This window comes from Hemicordylus capensis, chromosome 5 (assembly GCF_027244095.1).
Source record: "Hemicordylus capensis ecotype Gifberg chromosome 5, rHemCap1.1.pri, whole genome shotgun sequence".
In the NCBI taxonomy this organism is placed as follows: Eukaryota; Metazoa; Chordata; class Lepidosauria; order Squamata; family Cordylidae; genus Hemicordylus; species Hemicordylus capensis.
Genome location: NC_069661.1, coordinates 155,318,501 through 155,345,654, shown reverse-complemented (window position 1 = coordinate 155,345,654; position 27,154 = coordinate 155,318,501). Strand labels below are relative to the sequence as shown.

Genomic DNA, 27,154 nt, shown 5'->3' with positions numbered 1-27,154 from the left:
ACTCAGACTTGTCAGTCACAGAACCACAGAATGTTAGAGTTGAGAGGGATCTCAGAGCACTTCCCTGCTCAGAGCAGGAAACAGCTAAAGCATCCCTGACAAATGTTAGTGTTGATAATAGGCACGTTTGCCATATATTTTCAGACATACTATTATATTTATTTATCTAACAATTTCTACCATGATCCACTACCAAGTTCTAAGCAACTAACCGATAAGTGTGTCCTCCAAATTCTCTTCAGTGCATTCCAACATTTTTTTAAAAAACATGCTTATCCTATGAATGCAGCTCACCAGAATGCACGCACCTTTCTTGTAACTTTTGGAGCAGCCTTAAAACAAGCCTAAAGAATATAGAAATCCTATCCAAAAATTAGGTTTACACAAAGCAGGACATTCTGAACACACAACAAATCTCCAGTCTTCTAATAGCAGCCCCACCCCACATATAGGGATGCTCATGGAACCGGTTTGGAGGCCAAACCATTTCAAAGAACCGAGGTTCTGCCGGTTCGAAGGCGGCGGGGGTCTCCCTTTAAGAGCAGGGGAGGGTGCACTTACCCCTCCTGCCACTTTCCCCCCACCAGCGTCTGTGTTTATTAATGCCCATTGGGGTTCCGGTTTTGTCCGGAAGACAAGGACAACAGGGCAGCAGGGAGGAACGCTGCCTCCCCGATGGGCATTAATAAACATGGACGACGGGGGGGGGGGGGAATAGCTGCAGGAGGGTTAAGTGTACCCTCCCCCACTCTTAAAGGGAGCCCCCGCCGCCTTCAAGCCTCCCTGCCATGGTTCCGTGCACATCCCTACCCACTTACACTGCCTTACAGGCATGCTCCAAAAACTCAATGAACTCCAAGAAAGCCTGTGATGAAATGTTAGGCTCAGTGGTCAGAAAGCCATGTGTGTGTGCACTTTCCATATATTTCTTGAATCATGTGTGCACATGCCTAAGGAGATTTTTAGATACTGCCTTGGGTTGGTTTCTTTCTCTTTTTTTGCTGACTGCAACACAGCAATATTATGATCAGATTTTGAATGTTTCACAACAATTTCCTAAGGGTGTTCATGTATCTAATGTGCTTGGCTGTACTTACTCTACCACTGCCTGACATATCACTAGCCCTTCTAGCCACTTGCTGAATGGCTGTGATGCCATGGACTGTTCATGAACCATCTGTCTGATCACAGAGAGGAGTCGTAATGTGCACGAACTGGTCCGCAGGCCATCTTAGAGGCCTGAGAACCGGTTCGCACATGGCCCGGTCCGGCGCTTCGATGCCGGGGGGGGGGTGTCGCTTTAAGGATGGGGGGGTTGTATTTTGCAGATTTTTTTTATTTTTTAAAAAAGTTACTTACCCCCTTCGGGATAGTTGTTGGAGGCGACGGGGGTTCCACGGAGGTTCCCCCTCCCCCCGCCAGCCTCTCTTGCAGCCCAAACTGGCTCATTCGGCCAGCTCTTCGGCCCATTCAGGCCTTCTTCCTCCGGCGCAGTGGCCACTTTGGAGGCCGTTGTGCCTGTGCAATTGGCCTCTGCGTGGCCTGGGTCACACAGAGGCCAATTGCAGGTGCGAGGGCCTCCTACATGGCCGCTGCACCGGAGGGGGAAGGCCCAAACGACTCAGTGTCATTCTGTTATTAGTGTTGACTAACCTTTATATATAGTTTTATGTTCATAGTTTTAACGTCTAGCTTCGTCTACTTATTATGCTAAGTAATTTTATCAAGACTTTTTATTATTTTGTAGGAGTAGATTGAACCATTTTTGTCTATTTTGCTGTTGTGCTGGTCAAAGACTGAAATAAAGACTATGCTGTGCTATGCTATGGCTAAAAAGACAGGGGGAACTGGGAGGGACTGAAAATCCTTGGTGGCAGGTATCTCATGCTTATTGCGCTTACGAGCAGATGGACTAAGACATACCTGAGAGCAGAAATTGGTCCCATTTTAATTTTGTAAAATATTAACAAGGCAAGATGTAGAAAGTGAAAGAAGTCCATTTTCTGCCAACTAATATTAGAGGCAGATGTTTGGCCACATTTTGTTGTAAACTTCACAAAGTGGGTATTCAGGCTTGAGAAGCAGACTATTTCTGCCAAATTACATTTGTATAAGATATATTTTAATGGACTGTCCCACAGTACCTGATGGTTAATTATTTCTGCATGGTGACTTTCATGCCTTTTACCTAATAGTTATTTCATACTCTCTGCATGGATTCTGAATGTGAATTGAACATTTTAATGAACTCTATACATCAGACTTGCATTCCTCTTTTGTGTTGTGTGATATAGGTCTTGCAGTAGGTCTGGATCCACAGGGCTATGGGAATCCAGATTTCTGCTGGCTCTCTGTTCACGACACCCTAATTTGGAGCTTCGCAGGACCCGTTGTGATTGTTGTGGTTGTAAGTATTGCAGAAACTGGAAACAGCATAACATTTGCAGAACTGAATTGATTATTGTTATACAACCAGAGAATGAGACAATCTCAGAGTTTATATACAGCATATATATATTTAATACAAATCAAATGCACAAAAGACATATTAACTAGGCATGTGCCCGAAACGTTTCACAGGCCATTATAAAGGCCTCTGAAACGTTTCAGTGCTGGGGGGAGATTTCAGCATTTCAGTGCTGGCGTAGGTAGTACTTCAAGGGCGGGGGAGGGTGTACTCACCCCTCCCGCTGCATTTCCCCTGACGGCGCTCTGTTATTTTTAAGCCCCTCAGGGCGGCAGCGTTCCTCCCTGCCGCCGTTTCCCCCATCAGCCACAAGTGGCTGGAAGTAGCAAGTGCGCGTGCGCCCATCGTGTGTGCGCGTGCACGCATCAGTCACACGCGTGCTCGCTACTTCCGGCCACTTCCGGCCGATTGGGGAAACGGGGCGGCAAGGAGGAACGCTGCCGCCCTGAGGGGCTTAAAAATAACAGGGCGCCGGCGGGGGAAATGCAGCGGGAGGGGTGAGTACACCCTCCCCCACCCTTAAAGTACTACCCCCGCCGGTGCCAAAGATATTCGTGCACATCCCTAATATTAACAGCACATCACTGATAACTCATCCTAAAACAAAATCTCAATAGCAATTTAATAGTTACAAATTGCTGTCATAACTTGATGCAAATAAAGCATCCTTTTGTGACATTTTTAATCAGTTTTCTAAAATGATAGGGTGTGTGTGTGTGTGTGTGTGTGTGTGTGTGTGTGTGTGTGTGTGTGTGTTTTGGGGAGAGGGGTTGGTATTCAAATTTTGGGATCTGTGGCTGTAAGTATTTGTGAGGTCCGTGGCTTCAACCAACTCAAAAGTTGTAATTTTGAGAACTTGATCAGTATTATGAAGGAGGTGGCAATTAGGTTTGAGAGAAGTGAACCCTGACTCAAATTCTGTGCTGTCCCCAGTTGAGGATGTTATAAGCTTTTTAAGGGATCTGTTTTTGAAACTAAGAAAAGTATGGACAGAGGGCAAATTTTAGAGCCTGAGCCCCTTTGGGACAAAGAACCATCTTATCATTCATTTTGTTATATAAACTGCTTTGAGAACTTTTTAAAAATTAAGTGATATAATACTATATATAAGTATTACTATATATAAGACCAATCCTACTATAAGTAGGATTGGAAAAAAGTGCTGCCCCTGATCCTAATTAATTCTCACTCCAACTCCCGATTTTTTCAGTTGCAAAGGATGCAGAACCCCTAACAGCTTTTTAAATCATCCTGAAATTAGGAGTGAAAATAGACTTAAGCATATGGAGTGGCAGGGGGTAAGATAAAAATATCTCCTCCTTGCACTGCACTGGTCAGGCTCAGGCTAGATGAGCTGACTTCAGCAATCAAAACTCCCCATCAGTTGCGCTGTTGTGCTGGACTGATGAGGTTCAGCGCTAGGAGAGGAGAGCTGGCCTTGTGGCATCAAGCATGAATTGTCCCCTTTGCTAAGCAGGGTCTGTCCTAGTTGCATTTGAATGAGAGACTACATATGAGCACTATAAGATATTCCCCTCAGGGGATGGGACCACTCTGGGAAGAGCACCTGCAGGCTTGGATGCAGAAGGTTCCAAGTTCCCTCCCTGGCATCTCCAAGATAAGGCTGAGAGAGACTCCTGCCTGCAAGCTTGGAGAAGCCACTGCCAGTTTGTGAAGACAATCCTGAGCAAGATAGACCAATGGTCTGACTTAGTAGAAGGCAGCTTCCTATGTTCCTATGTAGGCATTAAGGATGTGCCTGAATTGGTTCAGCGGTCCTTTTCCAGACCACCAAACCAGCTCAAAGGTCCACCGGTTCAGATGGTTCGGCTGCAACCATCTGCTGCCCTACGCCAGTGGTTTTGGGCACTATGCTGGCAGGGAAAATGCGGTAGCAGGTAGGTAAGAGCACCCTCCTGGTCCCTTAAAGGTAACCCTCACCAAACCATCAGTCAGACAGTCTGTGCACATTCCTAGTAGGCGTGTAAGAAATATCCTGGAGCTCAGCAGTCTTATGCTACTGCAGAACAATTTCTCAACTGTTTTTTATCCCCTCCTCAATTTCTCACAGGCCCCCGAGCTGTCCCATACTTAAATAAAGGCTAGGCATTATTCAGCACACAATTCTCCAAAATGTTTAAGTAGTTTCGTCTATGATGGTGGCACTTGTTTATTCACAGTTATAACTGACTGGCATAAATACCTGTTGCATGGAACAAAGTTTGTTCTTCATCCATCCGCTATTTCAGTGATTGGTCTTAGGACTTCGTTTGGAAGTTTGTTTTAGAGCAGACATAAAAGAGTTGAATCTCAATTTACAGCGGTCATTGAGCCAAAGCTCCTTGAATTAGGAAAGTAAAGTGTAATGTGAAGAGAGGATCTTTTGAACCTTGTAGGACTTAGGACAGTTTTACAGGTTTTGGTGAACTTATGCAAGAAAACAAATCTAAACTTCTACACTGATCCGCTTTTCCCTCAAGACCAACTTCGTAATCTTCATACTAGCAGTGAAAGCATCATGCAAACGAAGACAGCGTTCACTGGAGAAAACTGGAGTCATGTAAGTCTGTTGAAATGGCCAAAAGAAAACATTCCTGAGCAGTGATAATATGGGACATTGTGACTTTTCAAAACTCAAGATGAGTCAAATATTAGTTTGAAAAGTGAAGTCAAGCCTTTGTCATCATTTCTTTTTCCATTTCTTAAACTATTTTGCCCTACCATCACTTCAGATGCAGCTGTTAAGATAGATTATAGCAGGACTTGCAAAGTTTTTCTTGGATGCACTTTATCTGGTTGTGTGCAATGTGACTATGTGTACGACAGTCTGTTTTGGCCCCTAACTTTTGGCTACATAGTTCAAGTTGCATACTCTTCCCTCGGGGATGGGGCAGAAGTATCTGCAGATAGAGTTGGGGCTGACTACAGCCCAAGGAACCTGTAGACCCTCCAACCCCTGGCAGCTGAAATTGCACCAGTGAGCCTGTTTCTTTATGCAGTCCAGAAGTTTTGCCTGTTATCTTGGGAGCAATTAACAGCTCGTCTTCACATACATTCTAATTGGTGGAGAAACATTTAAGTGATATTGTACAACTGATTCTCCCACCCATTCATGATGGATCAAAACAGGCTGGTGATATCTGGGGATGTAGGAAGGGGAACAGATGAAGAAAGAAAAAGTATTGTATTGTCATCTTCATCATCATCATGTTTATTTACGGTCATAGACCAAAATTTAAAGCATACATAATAATACACATATGATATAATAGTAATATATACAGAGATCCAATATTATCTCATCCTAATTAGCAGTTTCCAGTTTACATAATCTGGTTTACCATCTGTTGTCTAGCATTCTTAGCTGCCTCACAAAACTTAGCAACTTTAATTGTTACTTCCTCCTTCTGATCTGAGAGCAGATTGTTGACATAGAATACATCTCTATGTCCTGGGAAGTCAGCCAGTAATGAGGAAATATAACGAGATCAAAAATCCCTATAGAAGAGGCAGCGGAGTAAAATATGAAAGATAAAGTATTGTATCGTACCTTGAGATGACTATGGCTCCCTGAATTAACTAGTGAGGAAGACAGTGCTGATATGTGCAATATATAACACAGTAGTTAATGTGTGATGAAAACACTTATAACCTGCCTTGCCAGTGGCTACTGCTCCATGTATGGAGTGGATACTTGGAACACAGTCAGTTGGCAAGACACAAATCCATAATTGAAATATCTGCTTATAATCATTGAGGCAATCATTGAGGCTCAGAAATATAAAGTATTTCTTAACAAGGTCACAAAACAAATGATTTAGTGTTGTTTGTGTGTTGTACTGTAAATCTGCATTTCAACCAGCCACATCCCATAATTCATTCTTTCCTGGGATGGGTTTGGGAATGGGAGTGAATGCGGTCCTGTTAGAAATGATATTATGGCTTTCATTTAGCTCTGTACTGCGGACTGCTTTCGTCCTACTACTACTGATCAGTGTTACCTGGTTACTGGGCCTGATGGCAGTGAACAGCGATGTCATGACATTTCACTACCTGTTTGCCATCTTTAGCTGCTTACAGGTAAGTTGTAAAAGAGTTTCTGAATGGCATGTCTTTGGATCCATTTCATGCTCTGTGCTGATGTATCATTTCTCTGCCAGTGCAATACTGAGTCAAGACCAGAGGCGGCCTAGGAGGGCAGCGCTGGGGAGGGGTCAGCAAAAGGTACCTCCAAAAGACATTTCCGTCAATATCAGCGACACCTGGAAGCTGCCGGGAGCACCGACACCCCACTCTGCAGTATGCATGGCAGCTGCCCCACCGACTGCACTCATCTGGCCTCTGCGCACGTGAGGCAGTCATTGGTGTGATCATCAGCACTATGCTGACTACGCAAATGACTGCTGCGCAAACGCAGAGGCCAGATGAGTGCAGTAGGAGCAGCCGCCACATGGGATGCCAGGCAGGGCACCTCTGCTCCCGTCAGCTTCCAAGTGCCGCCTGTATCGACAGTCATGTCTTTTAGAGGTACCTTTTGCTTCCCCCTCCCCAGCGCCACCCTCACAGGCTGCCTCTGGTCATGATTTCCCCCTTATTAATGGGAAGGACTCACAGCTCAAATGGGACATAGCTAAAAATGGTTTAAAAAGTGGCTTTCATCCTCCTTTACTCACTGAAGGGTTTTGGGAAATCTTGTGACAGTCTCCAGTAAATGGATCTTCTCCTAACTGTATAGCTATTAAGACTCATTTGAACAGTTGCTGAACAATAAAAGGAGGATCTGTGGCATATTCCTTGAGCTACCTTTTCATCCAAATCCCAGTTAATGTTTTCCTTGTATTTCTACCCATTAATGTTTGTTTGTTTTTAATTGTGGTTTTTAACTCGTGCCTTAAGCTTTAAACCTTATGAGGATCAATTAACAAAACAGTTGGCAACTTGTTCAGCATCAGAGGTCACACTGGAAACCTATAATAATAAACTGTAAGACTTGAGCTTGTTTGCTCATTTTAAATTTGCATGTATCATGCATACTACCCTCTAGCAAGAGGAGCTCCCTCAACAGATATTCCTTGTAGAAAGGCTAATATTTTGAATCGGGGCTGATAGGCCTACAGATAGATCAAACAGCATAAACACAATAAAACATATCAGTTTTACTAGTCCGCAACCTTTCTTTAGGGTAGATCATCCATGATGCTTGGTTTTTGTTCAGGACCTTTATGTTGCATCTTCTAAATTAAAACCAAAAAACCAGACTAACAATTGCTTCACAAGGCTCCAGTGGCATTCCATCTGCAGATTATTCCCATGCGTGATGTATAATGCCATTTCCTGGTCATCAAAAGGTTAGTGAGGTGCTTCACACGAGTGGTGTGAAGCGCCTCACAATGGTTTCCGGAGAGAGTGGGCTTAGCCCTCTCTCCCCGCAGACAATCAAACATGTAGCCCTTGGAGGCTGGATCGGCCACCCATGCGACTACCAGTTCCATCACGGAGCCAGTGGGGGCTGCAGGGATTGGACCCCCGGAAGTCCCAGGAAGCCTGCGCAAGTGCGCGGGGCATTCTGGGGGGACACCGGAACCAGGAGGCTGTTTGTAGCCTCCTGGCCAGAGGTCTACTCATGTGTTGCCATGCACCGTGGTGGCACACGAGTAAATAAATGAGGTTAATGGAGCACTCGCAATGTTAACCTCGTTTAAGGGAAGGATTTAGGCGGTCTAGCCATCTTGGAACCACCATGCTCGCCTGCAAGCCCGGTAGTTCCGATGAGCACCAGAAAGAGAGCTAGGCTTCCTTAGCCCACTTTCTGGTGATTGTCAGAATAGCCTCAGCAAAGAATATCTTCCCCTACTCCACAGTTACCTCCACTATGTCAGATATATGTTGTCCTTTCCTATCAGAGCAGCAGATATACACTCTCTGATGACATGTCCCATTAGGGGGTGTGGCAGCCCTGATCAACCCAGTGGCTTACATAATGTGCATCATTATGGCTCCATATAACTCAGCCATGGGGCTACTGCAGACCCCTAAGCAGCCCCAACGTTGCTCTGAATGAGTGGTTGCATAAGCAGCACTAACGCAGTTCTGTTGGAGCTAGAACCCTGGCAGCATCAGCTCTCAGCTGCAATATCTCATAGTGACCACTGCGGGGTGGGGTTAGGGTCATGAATAAAAGTGCTGGACTCCTCCCCTCTTTGTTCTTCCAGTGTTAGTCTCCATTTTGTCTCTCCAGAGATGGCTGTTTGTTTTGATCTCAATCTTCATCCATGAGCTACAGCTGAAATTAAGCTGCAGGCTTTTTCATGTTTGTTGGTAATCTTTTAAAAAAATTAATCCTTGTAGTTCTTCAATACTAAAGAACTGTCTCAAGACCTCTTGCTTGCTGCTTTCTCACCAAACTGGCTTGGCTTTGGTATTTGGGGACTGAATTGCCATTCTCCCCCTACAAGTTCTCCCCATTCACCACTAGGCGGAAAACTTGGTAGTGCATTCAGAGCAGCATCGGAGCTTCTTAGGAGTCTGCCACAGCCCTGGGGCAGAGTGTTATGGAGCCGTCACGCTGCACATCATGTAAGCCATTGAGTGCACCCATGCGCTGCCCATGCTCATGCAGTCTCTACAGTGGGTGGGGAAATGGAGGACTTGGTGCTAGAGGTGCAGCCACAGGGGGGAAGTTACATCCAAGTTAGTTTTAACATATGCCACAATCTATCTTGTGAGATAATCACAAAGACTGTTTTAGGAAACTTCAGATTGTATGTCTGAGATTAGGTGAGAATAAAATGTTAATGCATATTCTGTTCTTTTTCCTTCCTCTCTGTCCCTTTCAAAAAATCTAGGGGTTGTTCATCTTTTTCTTCCACTGTATATTCAACAAGGAAGTCAGGAAACATTTGAAAAATACTTTCACTGGAAAGAAGCCCCTTCCAGATGACTCCACAGCGACAAGAGCAACACTATTAACTGTAAGGAGCAAACATTCTGCAAAAGCATTTCCTTGTGCGTGCGCACATAATAGCTCTCTCTAATGATGATTTTCAGCAATTGGCTCAGAATTCTGCATTTTGAAAAATATACACTCTCTCACATTAAAACGTAGGACGTTTATGTGTTGATAGCCATTTAGCCTTTGGGCACAGAGGCCTACTGAGACGATTGGTCCATGTAGCTCAGTATTCTGTAATCTGACTGACAGCAGCTCTACAAAGCTTCAGGCAGGGATTTTTCTTAGCCCTACCTGGAGATGTCAGGGACGGAATCTTGGACCATTTGCATGCTAAGTACTCTATCACTGAGCTATGGCCTTATCCCCAAATTTAGTTGCAGAGTTAATGATAATCTGTATCTCAATAGTTTCCTTGTCATATTTAACAAGGGCTGACATACTGCACAATAGTGTATCAACCTAGTAACAATGTATTTGTGTCACACAAGAGTAAGTCCACTGATTAACACACACTGCACAAACTCAGTGTTACGAGGCTGACATACTGGGGCTATTCTCATGATTAGCAAAAATTGGGCTAGGAGAGCCTAGCCCGATTTTTGCTAATCATGAGAACCACAGGGCTCGGCTGCAAGCCCGGTGGTTCTAGAGCGGGTAACCCTCTAAACTACCCCTGCCCTTAGCCCAGGTTTGCGGAGCGAGCGCTCTGCAAACCCGGGCTGCTTGATCGTGAATAGCCGCAACATGGCTACTCACGAGTAGACCCCCGGAGGGGAGGTGCAAAGCTGTCTCCCCGCTCCGGGAGTCTCCTCAGTATGCCCTGCGCGCTCGCACAGGGCATACTGGAGCTCCTGGGCCCGTGCACCCCCGCTCCCCCCAGCCTCCGCCGGCTCCATCACAGAGCCGGCAATTGTGTGGGCGGCTGATCCGGCCGCCCAGGGCTCTCTCCCTGCGCACTAACAAAAACCGGGTCTCACTGATCGTGAGACCCAGCTCACTGTTGTGCAGTATGTCAGCCACTATTAATTTCCTTGTTTCTCCACAAGTTAAGAAACAACATAGCTGGTTGTTGCTGGTAGCATTAAAAAAGTGTAGAAACCCACTTGTTGCAATGGAAACATTTATAGTTCTATAATCCTCTTTGTGTTGTATTTGGATCCTGAATTGATTTCTGCACAGATCATCCTAAAAGGCTTATCCTAGAACTTGCTTATTTTTCTCATTAGGTTTTATTACATTTTGGTTGTAATATTATTGTCTAAATGGTAACAGTGTATAACTTGTACTCCCACCCATCAACCCAACCATACGAGAGAGAAAGAGAGAGGGAGTGAGTAAGCAAGCAAGCATAGGGAGAAAAGAGAGGGAGCGGGGAAGGAAAAGAAAAAAGTAAATGTCATACAGAAAAAGCTCAGTTGTTCTAAAGTCAATTAAACATGCCTTTTCTTTTCTCCAGCATTTCAGTGAGCTTCAGGTTACATTTCAAAGGCTGCAATAAACAAGACTATATAACTTGAAACTTCTCCCATGTTTAAGTGTTGATTGAATATATTTATTATTTGTTTAAAAACAACACTTCCACCCTGCCTTTGGGCCCAGAGGCCCCAAATATTTTCATTGTTAGGTAGGCTCAACATATCCTCTGCAGATGAATCCATATGAGTTCCGAATCTTGTTTTGCAGTGAAACAGAATATGTTTTGCCGTCAGAGCAGTTCTACCTATCCAGTCCCTTAAGTGTGTGAAGTACCTAAATCAAAGAACGCTGGGAACAGCCAGTGACTCCTTAGGAAGATCTTGTTCTGTATTAAGTGGAGTCTGCGGTCTATGGTGCTTTGTTCTTAAAACATATTTCCATTGATCTTCAGTTATCTTCATTCATCCATGGATCCAATGATCCAGATCCAGAATGTTATCAGTCTGAGTAGTTTTTTAAAAAATAAAAGATGATCGTAACCCTTGGTATGGCACATACCACATAGTGCACATAGTGTCTGGATCAGATCAAGCAAAAAATATAGCGTACTGAGATCTATATACTACAATAAGTACCAAAAAGATCCCCATGAAACTAGCCAATAGAAAGGAAAAAATGTAACCATAATCTGATGGAAATTTACTATATTGGAAAGTATATTCAGTGTAAATAGAATAATGATATATACAACAAGTATATATGTTGAGTATACTGATTTATGTCAACTCACAAGATCCATGTCCAGCAGCACTTGATAAAGAGCCATTTCGAAACGGGGCTCACCGTACCATCAATTTCATCATAGATTCTATTGCTCTGTTTTGATATACAGTCCGTGGACTCTATTGTTCATGTAGATTCTATTGTTTGTTGTATATATGATTCTCTGGTGGGCAGCCTGCCAAAGTAGCCCTCCCCTTAAATAAGGTTAGCGGAGTGAACATTCCGCTAACCCCATTTTGGCGAGCGTGAGTTGCCATGGCGCGGCAACTCATGAGGAGACCCCCTCTGGGAGTCTGAAACAAGCCTCCCTCTCTCGGGGGTCTCCCCAGGATGCCTCGCGCACTCTCACGGGGCATCCTGGGACCTCCAGAGGCCAAGCGGCCCCCGATCCCTGCAACCCCTACCGGCTCTGTGACAGAGAGCCTCAATATATTTGAATTCTGCCTAATGCCATGAACCAGTGGCTCTAGGCAGATAAAATAATGAACACTGCCGATATTCAAAGCTGCTATATTACGAGTTGCCATAATATTGATAACCTCCCTCTATGGGCCAGGCCACATATTCTGCAAAGGCAAACCCAGGTTTGCCACAAGGAGGGCACTCAACAGGGAGCTGCAGCCAATCATGGCTTCTTGATGAATGTAGATGAAAGCATATGTTTATAACACACTTCTCAATGTTATGCATACACTGATGCATCTTAGTGCATACTTAAATGTAATCTGTGTAGTAGCCATAAGATTTTGTTACACTTACAGGTGTGGAAAATACTGGGATTCAATTATTTTATCTGCGATTGTTTGAAAGAAGAATCAAGTGAGGGTTAGCTCTAATCTTTCCTTAGGCCACACAAACTTTGACTTTCAGAAACAGAGAGTTCTTTTTTAACTGTTACCAACTCTTTACTTCTAGAAACTGGCTGCTCTTTGAAAGTTCAACTATTTGAATAGCTCAAGCAAAGGATTAGCAAGGCTAATACCTCTTTGGATGAATGCCGGAAAAGTTCCTCAGAATGTACAGTTTGGTGTGTCAAGGCACATGACCAAGAGGATCACATGGTGTGGCTCTTGGGAATCATGTCTTTGAGTACTCTGCCATATTAAAAAAAAAACTCCCTGAGCACAGAAAACTTAGCATGTCAAGGGAAGCAGTGGCAATAAGCATTCTTCCCAACATACCATTTTTCTGAGTTCAGTGGCTTTTTATATGGAGACAGTCAAAAATACAGCCCTTGGCTTGCAGTCAGAAATTGAGCTGCCCAGCAAGAGCCTCACCTCATGGTTCTGTGTAGTTCAGCTCCGGGAAGACCCTGCTTTTAGACAGTCTGCTGATGGTTCCTTTACTGCTTAACATTTCTCACGATTTTCTTTTTCCTTCTCAGCGATCTTTGAACTGTAATGACACCTATATCGAAGAACCAAATATGTATCGTACCACTATTGGGGAATCCACGGTCTCTCTCGAAAGCACCGTCAGGTCAGCCAAGAGTCACAATAGCTACCTTGCTTATCTTCTCAGGTAATCTGGTGGCAGCGCATGGCTTTCAGGCCTTTCCTTTTCTCTTCGTGTTCCTTTTGCAAACAAACCAAACATTGCAGTGTCGCTTTTGCATTGATTGTCCCTGCCTCATGACTCTGCAGATTCTATGCAGGAATATCTTTTGCATCTTCTTTGTATACTTGTAGCTTTTGTGCAATTTAATTGAAGCATTTAAAGAAAATGTAGACAAATGTTTATGGCAACCGCTTTACTGATATCACACAGTCCACCGGGCAAAACACTGCCTTTGGCAGGGCATCCCAGAAATTTAGGTGTGCCCCTGGTGCTGCTTAGAATGATATGCATGTACTGACTAGGAAAGCTCTTGCTTCTAGAGATGAAGCTGCCCAGAAGCTCAGTGTGTCATCAAGCCAAGCAAGGGCTGGTCATACAGAAGGCGATTCCTCCATCTTCCACAGGAAGCCTTCAAAGTCCAATGGTAAGAGGGATTTGTTTAAGGTATTAGATAAGAAAATCAAGCATTTCCTCTATTGCTCCCCTCTGGCCATCACCTTTTTGTATATATAAATGGTTCTTTAGTTGTTCAGTTCAGTGTCTGATATCCAGATTAACACTTGAATGCACCAAAGAAACTTCATGTGCATAACAAGGTAGACTCCCTTTTGGCAGTCTCCCCTTTCTTCTGCAGTCCACTGTGCCTCTCAGAAAATATGTCCCTGAGTGTCTTGCAACCTTCAGAGACATATTTTCAGGGTGGGCTGGAGAGAGATTGCTGAAAATTGCCCCTCCTCTTTGAAATGTTTTTGGCACATACAACATAAGCCTGGATGTCAATCATCAGTGGCAGCTTTCTGCATACATAAAAAGGCATATGTTTGAATAATTATAACATACTATTGACTGGTACCACCTTAAGTGGCACAGCGGGGAAATGCTTGACTAACAAGCAGAAAGCTGGCGGTTCGAATACCCGCTGGTATGTTTCCCAGACTATGGGGAACACCTATATTGGGCAGCAGCAATATAGGAAGGTGCTGAAAGGCATCATCTCATACTGCGTGGGAGGAGGCAATGGTAAACCCCTCTTGTATTCTACCAAAGAAAACCACAGGGCTCTGTGGGCACCAGGAGTCGAAATCAACTTGACAGCACACTTTACTTTACCATTGATTGGAGAGGTCGAAATCTAAGTCAGCTGGGATCCATTTTGCATCTGGTTCATTTTGAATGTGACAGCAAGGATGGAGGCCATTAAAATAAGGGAGTTGTCAGTCTACTATCGTGCTTCAAGGGGAGCACATGTAAGAGAGCAGCAAAATAAGGAGGGGAGAGGGTCTTCCACCATGCACATAATGTAACATATCCCAGGACTTTGTGTGTCCTGCTGTATGTGTATGGTTTGATGCACATGTTTTTCTGCCTCCCCTGTCTCTTTTTTGCAGAGGAAGAATCCCCACTCTGCCACCATGCATTGCAAAAGAGATTGACTGGCTGGGCATAGGAGCCAGCTCTTCTGAACAAATGGCAGTTATAATGTATGAGAGATATTAAGGGCCAGCAGCCCACATGCTGTGCAGCATTAGGAAGGCAGAGCCGATCTGCCGACACTGCTGCAGGCTTGCCGGAAAGGCCCAGTGGTTTGGGGTAGTTGCATAAGAGTGCCAAGACTATGAATAGCCTCTCTGCACTCCAGAAGTGCCAGTTAGATCGCAAACAGCACCATCTAGCTCGTGCTTCCAGAGTGTGGGTGGGCTCTTTGAAATATTTGCACTCCTGCACAAATATCCAGAATTGCTGGCTTTGCTGCGAGCCGGCAGCAGCTCCGCCCTCCTCATGCAGGGCAACGGGTGGGCCAGAGTGGCGATCTTGTGACTTCCCCACAGTGTTCTCTGGTGCCTCTGTTGCTGAATGTTTCTTTCAGACACACAAAATCCAGACACTTTTAAAATGCAGAATTTGGAAATGTAGTATTTGGAGAGGTAGCGATGCCTTGCCGTTATGATTATAATACTTCTTCTGCTGATTTGCTTCTGCAGAGCACGATTCGGATTCCGACAGCGAGTTGTCCCTGGATGAACACAGCAGCTCATATGCCTCTTCCCACTCTTCGGATAGCGAAGAAGATGTGTTAGAAGCAGAAAAGAAGTGGCACGCAGCCACGTTGAAAAACAAGGAGCGGGGCCCGCTCCACAGCACCCCCAAAGGTAAAGGCATGACACGCAGAGCCTCGGCTCCTGCTGTGTGCCTGGTCTCCAAAACCCTTGAGGGGGCTGGAGTGCTTCTGTCATGGCCTTTTCCTTTTGGAAGATGTCGGTTTGGATCCTTGGTCAGCGGTTGGCCTTGGGTACTATCCTTTTGCTTCAGGTTCCCCATCCCCTGAATAGAGAAGAAGAGGAGAGCTGGTCTTCCAGTAGCAAGCATGAATTTGCTAAGCTCGATCTGTCCTGGTTTGCATTTAGATATCAGTACTGTCTGCTGTAAGGTATCCCAGTGTGCAGCATCTGCTTGCATGCAGAAGCAGGTTCACTCCTTGGCATCTCCAGATAGAGCGGAGAAAGCCTCCTGCCTGGAACCTCAGAGAGCTACTGCCATACGGAGGAGAGCTGGTCTTGTGGTAGCCAGCATGACTTGTCCCCTTAGCTAAGCAGGATCTGCCCTGGTTGCATATGAATGGGAGACTAGAAGTGTGAGCACTGTAAGATATTCCCCTCAGGGGATGGAGCCACTCTGGGAAGAGCAGAAGGTTCCAAGTTCTCTCCCTGGCTTCTCCAAGATAGGGCTGAGAGAGATTCCTACCTGCAACCTTGGAGAAGCCGCTGCCAGTCTGTGTTCACAATACTGAGCTAGATAGACCAATGGTCTGACTCTGTATATGGCAGCTTCCCATGTTCCAGTCAGTGTAGACAATATGGAGCTAGGAGCAATGGTCTGACTTGGTATAAAGCAGCTTCCTATGGGAGTATTAATAATTTGCTTTATACAGGCTGATGTAGGATTTATTTGTATCTGGCACTTGCTGTGGGGAAAGAAAGATCTAAGATACACTGCTTTTTCTCTCTTTTGAAGATGCAAGAAGGTGCTTGTGAGACTAACATAAGGTGGAGAGAGGCTTGTCTAAACTGCAGTTTCAGTACGTATGTGCTCTTCCTTTCTTTGATTTTGTTTGTTGTGCCCTGCAGCTGATTCAGTCCCCAACCACGTGAAACCCTGCTGGCCTCCTGAGGGCATAACGGCAAGTGATGGCGAGGAGCCAGGTGCAACGCAGAAGCTGAAGGTGGAGACTAAAGTGAATGTGGAACTTCACCAGGAAAATCAAGGGAACCACACTAGCGAAATCCCCCAAGACAAAGAGAGCGAAGGGCAGCAGAAGGAGAACAAGCCACTGGCCCAGCAGAACAACCAGCAGCCCGAACAGAGGAAAGGTGAGGAAGTTGTGCTCAAGCAAAAAATATGGGGACAATGTTAAAGTCTCTGAGATATGATTCTTTGTGAAACTGCTAAGGAGTCCTACTATCTGAGGCTCAAGTCTGTTCAACAAAAAGGAGTTTTTCATTCTTACTGGACCCTAGCAATGTTCCCTCTAATTTTGTGCGGGATGAGTTTTGTTCTGGGTTGCACTAGCAAGGCAGTGTGTGCGCCCATGTGCATTCAGAGTGGGGCCATCCTGATTCAACTGAGCAGGATCTAAAATGAACTGAGTGGACATCCAAAACCTTTTGTGTGTGTGAGCACCTTAGAGTGAATACTGGCCCCAGTCGATTCCAGGAATTGGGTATTAGTGAATCTGTTAACTGCTGGAGATGTGGGGAGGATTTTTACATTTTTTTTCTCAATTGTAAAGTTATATTTCAGTTTTGGAAAGAGATAGTTGACAATGTTGACTTAGATTTTCCTTAAGAAAGTTTCCCCTTGACCCTATTTCAATGTTACTGGGCTTACCTCCTGATGTAGATGGAATAACCCCCAGGGCTTTCTTGCTGCTAAATGTATTATTCTGCAAAATCGGAAATGCACTTTCCAGATACTGAAAATTGGATCTCAGTCACCCTAGCAGTGTATGAACGCCCCCTTTTTCGTAAAGGAATATGTCTTTCTAAGTATGACAGGATCTGGTCTGAGTTTCTGAACCTATTTTCAGTGTAAGAGCAGGTAAAGGTAAAGTGTGCCATCAAGTCAATTTCGACTCCTGGCGCCCACAGAGCCCTCTGGTTTTCTTTGGTAGAATACAGGAGGGTTTTACCATTGCCTCCTCCCGCGCAGTATGAGATGATGCCTTTCAGCATTTTCCTATATCACTGCTGCCCGGTATAGGTGTTTCCCATAGTCTGGGAAACATACCTGTGGGGATTCGAATCAGCAACCTTCTGGTTGTTAGTCAAGCATTTCCACCCTTTTTTCTCTTTTTCTTTTCTTTTTTGGAGGGCGGGGTGACTGATTTATTGCTTGTACATTCTTTTTTTATTTTAATTTATATTGCATTGATGAACCTCAATACAATATTATATTTTATTGCAACCCCTGCCCCCCCAAAAGACCCCTGCTGAAAAATGTGTTTTAAATGTTTGTGTTTGTCCTTATTCTGTACTTCAAAAACAAAACTTTCTGAAGATCAGGGCCACACCACACATTATAGGTGCATAACTAAGACAATTTTGCTGTAAGGCTAACGATATAGAGTTTAGAAGTGACAGACTGGCGTTTGAGAATGCACATGTCACACTTGGCAGAGAGCTCCCTGATGAGTGAAAACTCAGTGGTTTGGCTCAGGGTTGCTTCTGCTGAATGTGTGAAATTGCCCTCCAAGATCCCGCCTAAAGGGCTTTATGTGGAACAGACTTACCATGTGTTCATTTCATGCCTTGAACCTAGTTGCCTTTCATAATGGTTGGTAGCAAAACAGGGTTGGGTATCAATATGGCTGCCGTTACAGGATAAACTTTTTTTGTTATTTAAAAATAGGAATGCATAAAGAAAAGTCAGTTACTGGCTGACATTCAGCACAGTGCCCTGTGGACCCAAGAGCTGGGCACACACACTGCGAAGCCACTGAACAGCCTGTGCTTGCTTCTTGCAAACACAGGGCTGTTCCTCGCCCCCTAAAGAGTGCTTCCTTGCAGCTGCATCTCTCCTAGTGATGCAGCAGTGAGGACTCACTCCTTGGGAGACAAGGAACAACCCTGTGTTTGCAAGCAGCGCACATGGGGTGCTGCACTGCATGTCAGCCGCTAAATGCAGATTTTGAATTTGTTTCCATCCCCATTATAAACTGCCATAATTTTTTTTTAGAAGTTCTCATGACTTAACTTTTCTTTCCATGGCAGGCATACTGAAAAATAAGGTCACATACCCTCCTCCATTAGTGGACAAGAACATGAAGAATCGGCTAAGGGAAAAACTGTCAGATTATAATCAGACCACTATCTCCTCAAAAACGACTTCTATTGGTATTAACAATGGAGTTCGCTCCACTTCAGACTCTGGGGTAACAATAAAAAACCCAAGAAGAGACCAGCTTCCAGAACAAATGAATGGGTTGGCCATGAATGTCCACGTGGGAACAGTAACTGCTGAGACCTCCGATTCTGAGTGAGTGCTGCTTTGTGAACTGCCTTTCCCTGCTCACTGTGCTCCCCCTCTTCAGTTTCTGATAGTTGCTTGTTTCTCCCTAGTTGATCTAGATTTAACCCTTCATTCTCTCAGCAGATAACCAATAGGTCATGGAGCAACACATTCCTCTTTCCCACAGCCCAAATGTCATGGTGGCAAATAACTCCTGCAGTCCTGTCTTCACGTTATTGGAATTGGCGTTTTGTGCTTTCCAGGTCTGCCCACTGGAAGCAATACTGGAAAGTTCTAATGAGAGGGTGTGAAACATGTAAGGTAGCATGTTGCGAAACAGCAGGAGGAGATGAATTTGGCTTCCACACCGGATCCATTTTTAATGTCTATGGAAGTATATCTTGTTGAGTCAAGTAGCCCCAAATATTGTTAAATAGTGATTGCTAAGGATCAAACTACACATCATGTCAAGCCTAATATTAGGGCCAATTTAAGTGGCAGGCGTTTTAGGGGGAGTGGAACTGGATTGGTACCATTGTATGGGTGCTCTAACCTTTTGCCCCCACCATGCTTCCAGTCCAGATCAACCCCACACGCCTACTTGTCACAAGAGGAAATCTCCTGTTAGTGCCAACAGAAGCTTTCTTTGGGGGGCAAACAGATGCTATAGGGAACTCGATCCATACTGTGATGAAGGCAAAGATTTAAAGCCACTCCATGACCGCAGTCCCAGTCTAGGTTGGGGCCCTTCCATAGTGCTATTTACTGAGTAAAAACAAGGCTGTCAATTCCAGATTCACTGTACCATAACATTTGGCCCTAATTATCTCCCCATTGATCCCACCTTACAGGTAACATTGCTCATAGAAAATAGTGACTACAATTACGAAGCCTAAGGAACCAGAGAGTAATTTAATTTAACTTTAGATATATTGTTGGATTCCCACCCCACCCCCACCCCGCATTTAGAATAATGCTAAAACTGTTTGGGGGAGCATCCAGACTAAGACATGTGTAAACAGATGTTCCACTCATGCAAGGGAAGGAAGAGTGATGACAGTCAATCAATTCTTCAGTCTGTGGTCCCCAGGACTCGCAAAAAAAACAGGTCCCAGAGGGTTAAGGGACATCAGAAACATATTGGCTGGCATGATGCTCTGCGTTATGGAGCTGTAATGCTGAGCCCTAGGGCTCCTGCAGACTCACAAAGGGTGGTAGCAGAAGCAGCATTTTAACAGTTTCCCCTATTCGCCACCATGTAGAAAATGAAGGCAGTGCTGCCATTGGTTCCTAATAGTATCAGGGCTGGCTTAGGGGTCTGTAGCAACTCCGGGGTGAAGCATTATGGCTCCATAATGTTGCATATTATGTCAGTCATTTTCAGGGATCCCAGGGGTTGCAGAAGGGGAAGATCAGCAAAAAGTGTGTGTCCCCGCCCCCCCTCCCGTGCACGAGGGGAGGGGGATGGAACATTTCTATTCATGTAAGTCCCTGGTTGCTGCCTGTTGTAAATACAGTAGCCAACATGTTACACAATGTAACACAGGCAGGTCTGAATAACCTGTGTTGCTGCCCATCACCATGGGCAGTCTTGTGCAAGAGTACATAAATAAACATGCACAATCGCACTTCCGCAACACTGCTTACCTTATTTCCAATATAAGTAGAGTTGTGGAAGTGCAATCATGCAAGTTTAAGTATTTGCACTCTTGCATGCAACTGCTGGCATTTTTATTTATTTTTTAGAAGTCTGCAGTGTCGCAGAGGTACAAAACCATCCATGTTGCACTGCGCAGCATGTCGGCCACTATGAATTGGCTTACAGACATGGTCCCAAAGCCAAGTTAGTCAAGCTCTGTTGACCCCAGTGGAACAAGTAATTGCTTTAATTGGAACTTAGTCACAAGTGACTTCAGCTGGGTGCTGCTCATTATGTGCTTTTATAGCCTTGGCATGAAGGAACCAACAGTCACAACAAAATCTGTGATTAAGGCAGACTGCCTCTTTTCCCACTCTTCATCTACGTATAGATATTTTCTTCTTGCTACACATGTATAATGCCATTTTTTCTCTTTTGTGGCACATCAAAGATGAGCCTCTTTGTAAAAAGCTTTGGATGTTGAAGCATGGCCATTCCCCTGCATGATAACGTACTAAAACAAGCTACGTAGGTAATTTTCACTTGGAATTGTCAGCCTGTCTCTGTTTAACCCTAAGTTGCATGGTTACTTCTTCTCATGAACAGAGGCAGTAACGAAACTTCAATTTGAATCATCAGGAAATTGTGATGACTGTTGCCCCCTGTGGACTACTCCATTGTGATGTCACTTCCTCGGGACCTTTTGATTCTGCATACTCTTGCTGCGTAATGAGGATGCCAAGGAGGTCATATCTGGGCAAGCTTGACAGAATGGCATGCTTGTGACTTCTCCAACTTTCCTGTGGTGCTCACTAAGGCTACTCAGGGTACACTAAGTACCTGCCTAACTACATAACACAGTGCCAAAACATGTGGAACAAATAGTGGAAACTCACCACTGGAGAAGAACGCCTATTTGGAAAAGTGGATAGAGCCATAGCAATGCTGCGAGGGCTGTCGGGTGGGCAGTCCATACTGCTTAATGAGTTGAGCTTGAGGAACAATTGGCCAATAACATAACAGACATGCCATCAACCCAACAACCCCTGCTCTTCAGATACATTGGGGTTTTGTTCTGTTCCCATGGGACTGCGGAACTCAGGAGAAAGATGTATCACACCAAGTGCCCTTTTAATTCCTTCACCAGCTTCTATGCCAGCTTGTGGTGGACACTTTGTCTTAAAATCACATTTTGATATAAATATATAAATATATATATATATATAGCTGTAGATAATTTTATATATTTTGTATGGTGATTCTTTGAGAAGTTCTTTTGTACATTTCATATATATATACTGATTTTCTTAAATTTGATAGCAAGAGAGCAATTGTGAAAGAGCTTTGTTATTTTTTTTATATTAAAAAAGAATTGCACAAATGTACTTGAATTTGACATCTGAGGAAAAAACCATAACTAATGTCTGCATCAAGCCCAACTTAATCTGCGATAGTGACTTTAAAAAAAGGCTGTCATAACTCTGAACATCTATGTTTATAAGCAGAGTTTGTCAGAATAGTTTCAGCTATAAGGACAGAGTAGGCAGCATCTGGACTAAGTTAATCATGACTATTTTGGCACAGTCTCATTGATTTCAATAGGGCTTAGTCATTACTACCTAGTCTGGATTAGGGAAATGTATGAAACAGATTCTGAATTTTGTTTCAAGCTTGAAGCAAAATGCAGATGGCCGAAACATCTCATTGAAAAGTGGTCAACCCAATTGTTTCAATGAAACAAAACTCGAAATGTTTCGGGTGTTCCAGCCATAGGAAACAATGGGGAAACTTGAAACACCCCATTGTTCCCCATGGGTAGGTTCTAGGGACACCAAAGTGGGTTGGGTGGTAGAGCATGCAGGATGCTACCTACCAACCAACCCATAAAAGAAATGGGCAAGCAGGTGATTTTTAACAAATTTTTAACCTTTCCCCCAAAGTCCCCTAGGATCGGAAGCCAGTGCCAGAAAATCGATCAAAACATTGAAATGTTTCAAAACGAAACAGGGTTGTTTTGTTCCAAACTTGGAACAGGCTGTTTATTTAAAGGGCATTTTGTTTTGAGCTCAAAATACTCAAAATGGCCTATTTCAAGTCAAAATGTTTCAACGTCATATCCCTAGCCTGGTTGCTGCCCAGCATGTGCTTTTATAGCCTTGGCACAAAGGAACCAATAATGACGACAAACATCTATGATTAAGGCAGACTGGCTCTTTTCCTACTCTTCATCTATGTATAGATATTTTCTTCTTGCTACAGAGTTCATACCCATCTCCAGCCTAGGTTTTAAAACTGGCCAAACATGTATATATTTTTAAATGTACAATCTCATCTAGTTTTTATATTAACATTTGTGCAACTTTGGATCCTGGTCACCCTTTAACCTCCCTGGTTGATTTACAGATTAATGACCCACTGGTCGCACAAGCAAATTTGCACTAACACAAGAAGTTAGCTTTGTTTCACTGAAAAATGGAGATTTTCAGAATTGCACTCTCATGCAAATGTCCCCATTGAAACAAATGAGCGATGCCACAGTTGTGCAACTGTGGCACAAACACAAGCAAATTTGTGGTCGTGCAATTAGCTAGAGCAACCATTTTGTGCTAGCGCAACATCCCTCTGGAATCGGGTCATTGCTTTGGGCGTCAGCCAGTTTTAATGTTTTCCTGCCAACCCAAGAATCCTGTAAACCCTGAATTTTCTATGAACTACTTTCTTCCCCCTCCCACCTTTTTGCTTTGGTTTTGGCAAAGCAGAGCAGGAACAGTCTAAGATGATTCGGTTTAATTTCTCAGTGGTTTGCAAATATTTGTAGGCGTTTAAAGGGTCCGCCCCCACCGCTGCACAGTGCAGGCGTGAACAAAATTCTTATTAACCTGTGTTTTCTGTGGCATTGAAAGAGGCCGCTTGGACAATGTAAACCTTTAAGAGAATTCTTTTGCTGTGGGATGCCTTTTGTTTTGACTATGCCTCAAAATGAGTCTGGGCACAAGCCATTGCAAATTTCACTTATACAGGGCCTATTGAAATTAACCAAAGTCGTGCCAGGGCATAATGAGAGTTGTAAACAAATAAGTCTCTTGTCCAAATTTTGCCTCAGCCATCAACATACTGTGGAGTGTCTTAGGCAAGACAAATTGTTCATGATAACAAAAGTCAATCGCCCCTCCCCACCCCAGTGTTGTAAGGATTACTGCGATAATGTGAATGATTTGAATACTCATCAAAGGCATTGTATAAATGCTAAATATATACGTTTGACAAGCTTCCTCTTCTCCCAACTGAATACAACACGTATTTATATACTGCTTTCAACCAAAGTTCCCAAAGCGGTTTAAATAGATACAAATAAATAAAATGGCTCCCTGTCCACAAAGGGCTCACTCTCTAAAAAAGAAACATAAGAGAGACACCAGCCACTGGGGATGGACAGGGCCAGTTGCTCTCCTCCTGCTAAATAAAGAGAGCCACCACTTTTAAAAGGTGCCTCTTTGCTCAGTTAGCAGGGGAATAGCGATAAGAGAGGTGGTTTGACTATTCAGGACAGAAAAACCGTGGCTGACATGATGCGCAGCCTAACATCTCCTTAATGCTCTGCCCAGGGCTGCTGTGGACTTGGAAGCAGCCCTGACCTTGTCCTTGAGCAGTTTCTCAAGCCGTGCTAGCACCCTTCCCCCCATTTACCGCAGTGGTGAGAACTGCAGTCACGCTTCTTGCACAACCACTCATTCCGAACCCATGTTGGGGCCGCTTCCGAGTGCACAGCAGCCCTGAGGCAGAGCAGGGCAGAGACCTTTGGCTGCACAGCATGACAGTGATTGGCTTTAGGGTATCAGGTGGGTGGGAGGAGGAAGGGTTTATGGCCTCCACCTCATTTCAGGCAGGAACCGTGGCATCCCTAAAGACTTGCTGCAAACTCAGGGCTATGGCAGCTTCCAAGTTATATCCTGAGGAATATCCCTCAGTGGGCGGTGACCGGCGTACTCTAGAGACCCTTTGAGAGTTTTCAGCCATGGCTAGGCAGAGGACTCAAAGTAAGTGCACAAGGACAGTTTTGGGTCTCTTGACATGCTGACATTTAAAGTTGCAACATGACGACAGCCGGCATTAGCCTGTTGATTTCATTCCCCTGTGGTGAGGCAATGTGCAAGAGAAATTCCCAGTGGATTACATTTCCTCTTGTGGAAACAATGCATTTGCTATCAATTATCTCCAGTGTCAGTTACAAGGTATGTAGGTATAACGTTATCCTTCCTGTCCCAGAAATATCTGCTCTTCCTTTATGTGAATGTATGTAACAGAATAAGCAGATTCAGACCAAATAAAATTTGGGAATTCTCTGGTAAGCACAACTAGTGAAATAAAATGCACAGGCTGATATTCCAATGAATGAAGCACCAGTGCTCCTGAAAAATTCAAATAACTCTGCTACACTTCTGGCTCAGCAGCGGGAGGAAATTTGCATGATCTGCCCCGACTGCTCTGTGCCGCCCGAGAATATGTCCCCGAGGGTCACACAGCCCTCAGGGACATATTTTTGGGTGACACAGAGGGCTTCCTGGGGAAGGGGAGATCATGGAAATTCACATACACACACAAGCACTGGTGTAGCATTAGTCTGGAGCTCTCCAGGAGCACCAAAGCTACACTAGTGCTTCTCCCCTTGTACAGGTGCTTCATTAGTCAGGATGTCAGCCACAGTAAATCTGAGTGCACAAGTTTTTCAAAGTTTTCAAAGACAGTGGAGAGATATAAATCAAAGTCATTTAATTCAAGATTTAACTCGGCAAGAGAAACTGTAGACAGAAAATATTGCTGATTTAAATTAATTTTCTACTTTAATATAATTGCTGGACAAGCATTCATACTAATTGGGTGCTATTGCAGTTAAAACACTACAGAGTGCCTTTTGCACTACAGAGTTTATATTTGCTTAGGGAATATGCCGTGAAAGTAAGGATTTCTGTTTGGCTTTCTTATTTTATACACATAGAGACATTAAGCAAGTTCATTAACTTGAAAACTTGAGTGCCCAAAACTTTCCAGAAACAAGGGCTTTGCTTCTCTGTGACAAGGAAAGTCATGCTGACAGTCTAAAAGAGTGATAACTTGAACAATATTATATATATACATGATCTGTTGTACCATATGCTTGACCTCAGAACTCACATTCCCCTTCTGCTTCATTCTTTAATATAGACAAGCACACTTAACTCAAGCGGCATGATCCAGCTAAGTTTTAAGTGCTATTGATTTCCGTGGGAGAATTAAGCGAGAACTCATTGGGACTTAAAAGTGCTTAATGTTAGTTGAATCATGCTCAGTATGGGATATAGAACAGTGTTCTTCATTGCAAGGCCCAACCAGAGGCAAAGCCCATTGACCCTACATGTGGCTCTTTGTTTATTAGGCCTGGATGAAGCTGTGGCTGAAGCCCCCCTGCTGCTGCACCATGCAAAGGTGACCATTCCCACCCTGCCCAGTACAGGTGGTGCTTTATTAAGGGGGAACAGAGCATCATCTCTCAGGCCCCAGCACTATCTTAGAAGGTGCACTCAGAACTCTGGGAAGTGTAGTTCTTTCTCCATAGAGCTCTACAGGGAAAGCCCTGGGAAGAACCATACTTCTTAGGGCTCCATGGGTGCCTTCCAAGATGACACTGGGGCTTGAATGGGCTACATTTCTCTTAAAGAGCCCTTCCCAAGGCACAGAGAAACGTGCAGCACTGTGCCAAGGAAATGGCTCTTACACTGAAAGTTTCCTGCTAAGTGGCCCCCACTTGAAAAATAGAGAAGACCACTACTATAGAGGACTATGGATTTGGTTGGATGCAGACTTCTAAGTTTTACATTCCACTGTCATTTTAAACCAGGTTGTTTTTAGGGTGGCAATAGAACCGATTTTTAAAATAATATAATTCCTTCATTTTAATAAAACCACCAGTTTTTAATCAACCCTGTTCTCAAGAGGCCTTTTCAGAGGAGAGGGAAAGAGCTTGGCTCTTTAAAAATATTGCTTTCATGCTGTGTGAAACTTTGATGTTTAAAAAAAGTTTTGAATGTGTAAGTATCTGCCTATCACACTTGAGTATGTGCTAAATGATGTTTCAGCTGTTTCACATCTGTGTGTATATTTTGCCCCAATGAGATGTAGGTAGGTAGATATTTTGTTTTGTTATAATCAGAACTGCTGCAGTCAGCGTGTCAGCTGTGCTAACCACAGAAGAAATGAGAAGCTATTTTTTACAGTTTATGGCAGATTAGACACTGGAGGGTGTTTTGTTTTTTAAACAAATGTATATTTATTAATGTGCAGAACACTGGAATTGAAGCACAGATGAGAGGAGAACTCAACAATAAATTAAGGTTTTGAATTTGTATACAAGCTTCAGTCAATCATTTCCATAAAAGGCGGACACCAGGAAGACCATTATTAACTGCCACCTAATGGCACAGCGGGTAAATGACTTGACTACCAAGCCAGAGGTTGGTGGTTCGAATCCCTGCTGGTATGTTTCCCAGACTGTGCAAAACACCTATATCAGGCAGCAGCAATATAAGGATGCTGAAAGGCATCATCTCATACTGCATGGGAGGAGGCAATGGTAAATCCCTCCTGTATTCTACCAAAGACAACGACTCCACAGCACACTTTACCTTTATGCATTTATATCCTTATTCTCTGAAAGGGAAACTCAATGCAATTTTAAGTGTTAGTGCAGAAGCACACAGTCAGTAAAAGGGGAAGTACCTTGAATGTTTCAGTTTTTGTGGTTAGAAAGAATTTCTCACTTTCCCTTTTAGCCATTAAGGGATTAAAAGGTGTGAAGTCC

At 44.0% G+C, this 27,154-nt stretch overlaps 1 protein-coding gene across 4 annotated transcripts in view; it reads left to right on the top strand.

Moving 5' to 3' along the window:
• CELSR1 (cadherin EGF LAG seven-pass G-type receptor 1) overlaps nt 1-26,706 on the top strand; it is a 254,205-nt gene extending 227,499 nt beyond the window's left edge. For 2 of the 4 annotated variants that reach the window (XM_053254723.1, XM_053254722.1), the window contains exons 26-35: nt 2,295-2,407; nt 4,948-5,027; nt 6,421-6,547; nt 9,313-9,438; nt 13,003-13,139; nt 13,496-13,599; nt 15,158-15,325; nt 16,301-16,543; nt 18,443-18,707; nt 20,926-26,706. In XM_053254723.1, coding sequence (XP_053110698.1) covers nt 2,295-2,407; nt 4,948-5,027; nt 6,421-6,547; nt 9,313-9,438; nt 13,003-13,139; nt 13,496-13,599; nt 15,158-15,325; nt 16,301-16,543; nt 18,443-18,707; nt 20,926-20,950 — 1,388 coding nt within the window. In that variant the 3' untranslated portion in view covers nt 20,951-26,706. The remainder of the gene's footprint in view (nt 1-2,294; nt 2,408-4,947; nt 5,028-6,420; nt 6,548-9,312; nt 9,439-13,002; nt 13,140-13,495; nt 13,600-15,157; nt 15,326-16,300; nt 16,544-18,442; nt 18,708-20,925) is intronic. The other 2 variants (XM_053254725.1, XM_053254724.1) reach the window with 2 other exon arrangements.
• The last annotated feature ends 448 nt before the right edge of the window (nt 26,707-27,154 follow it).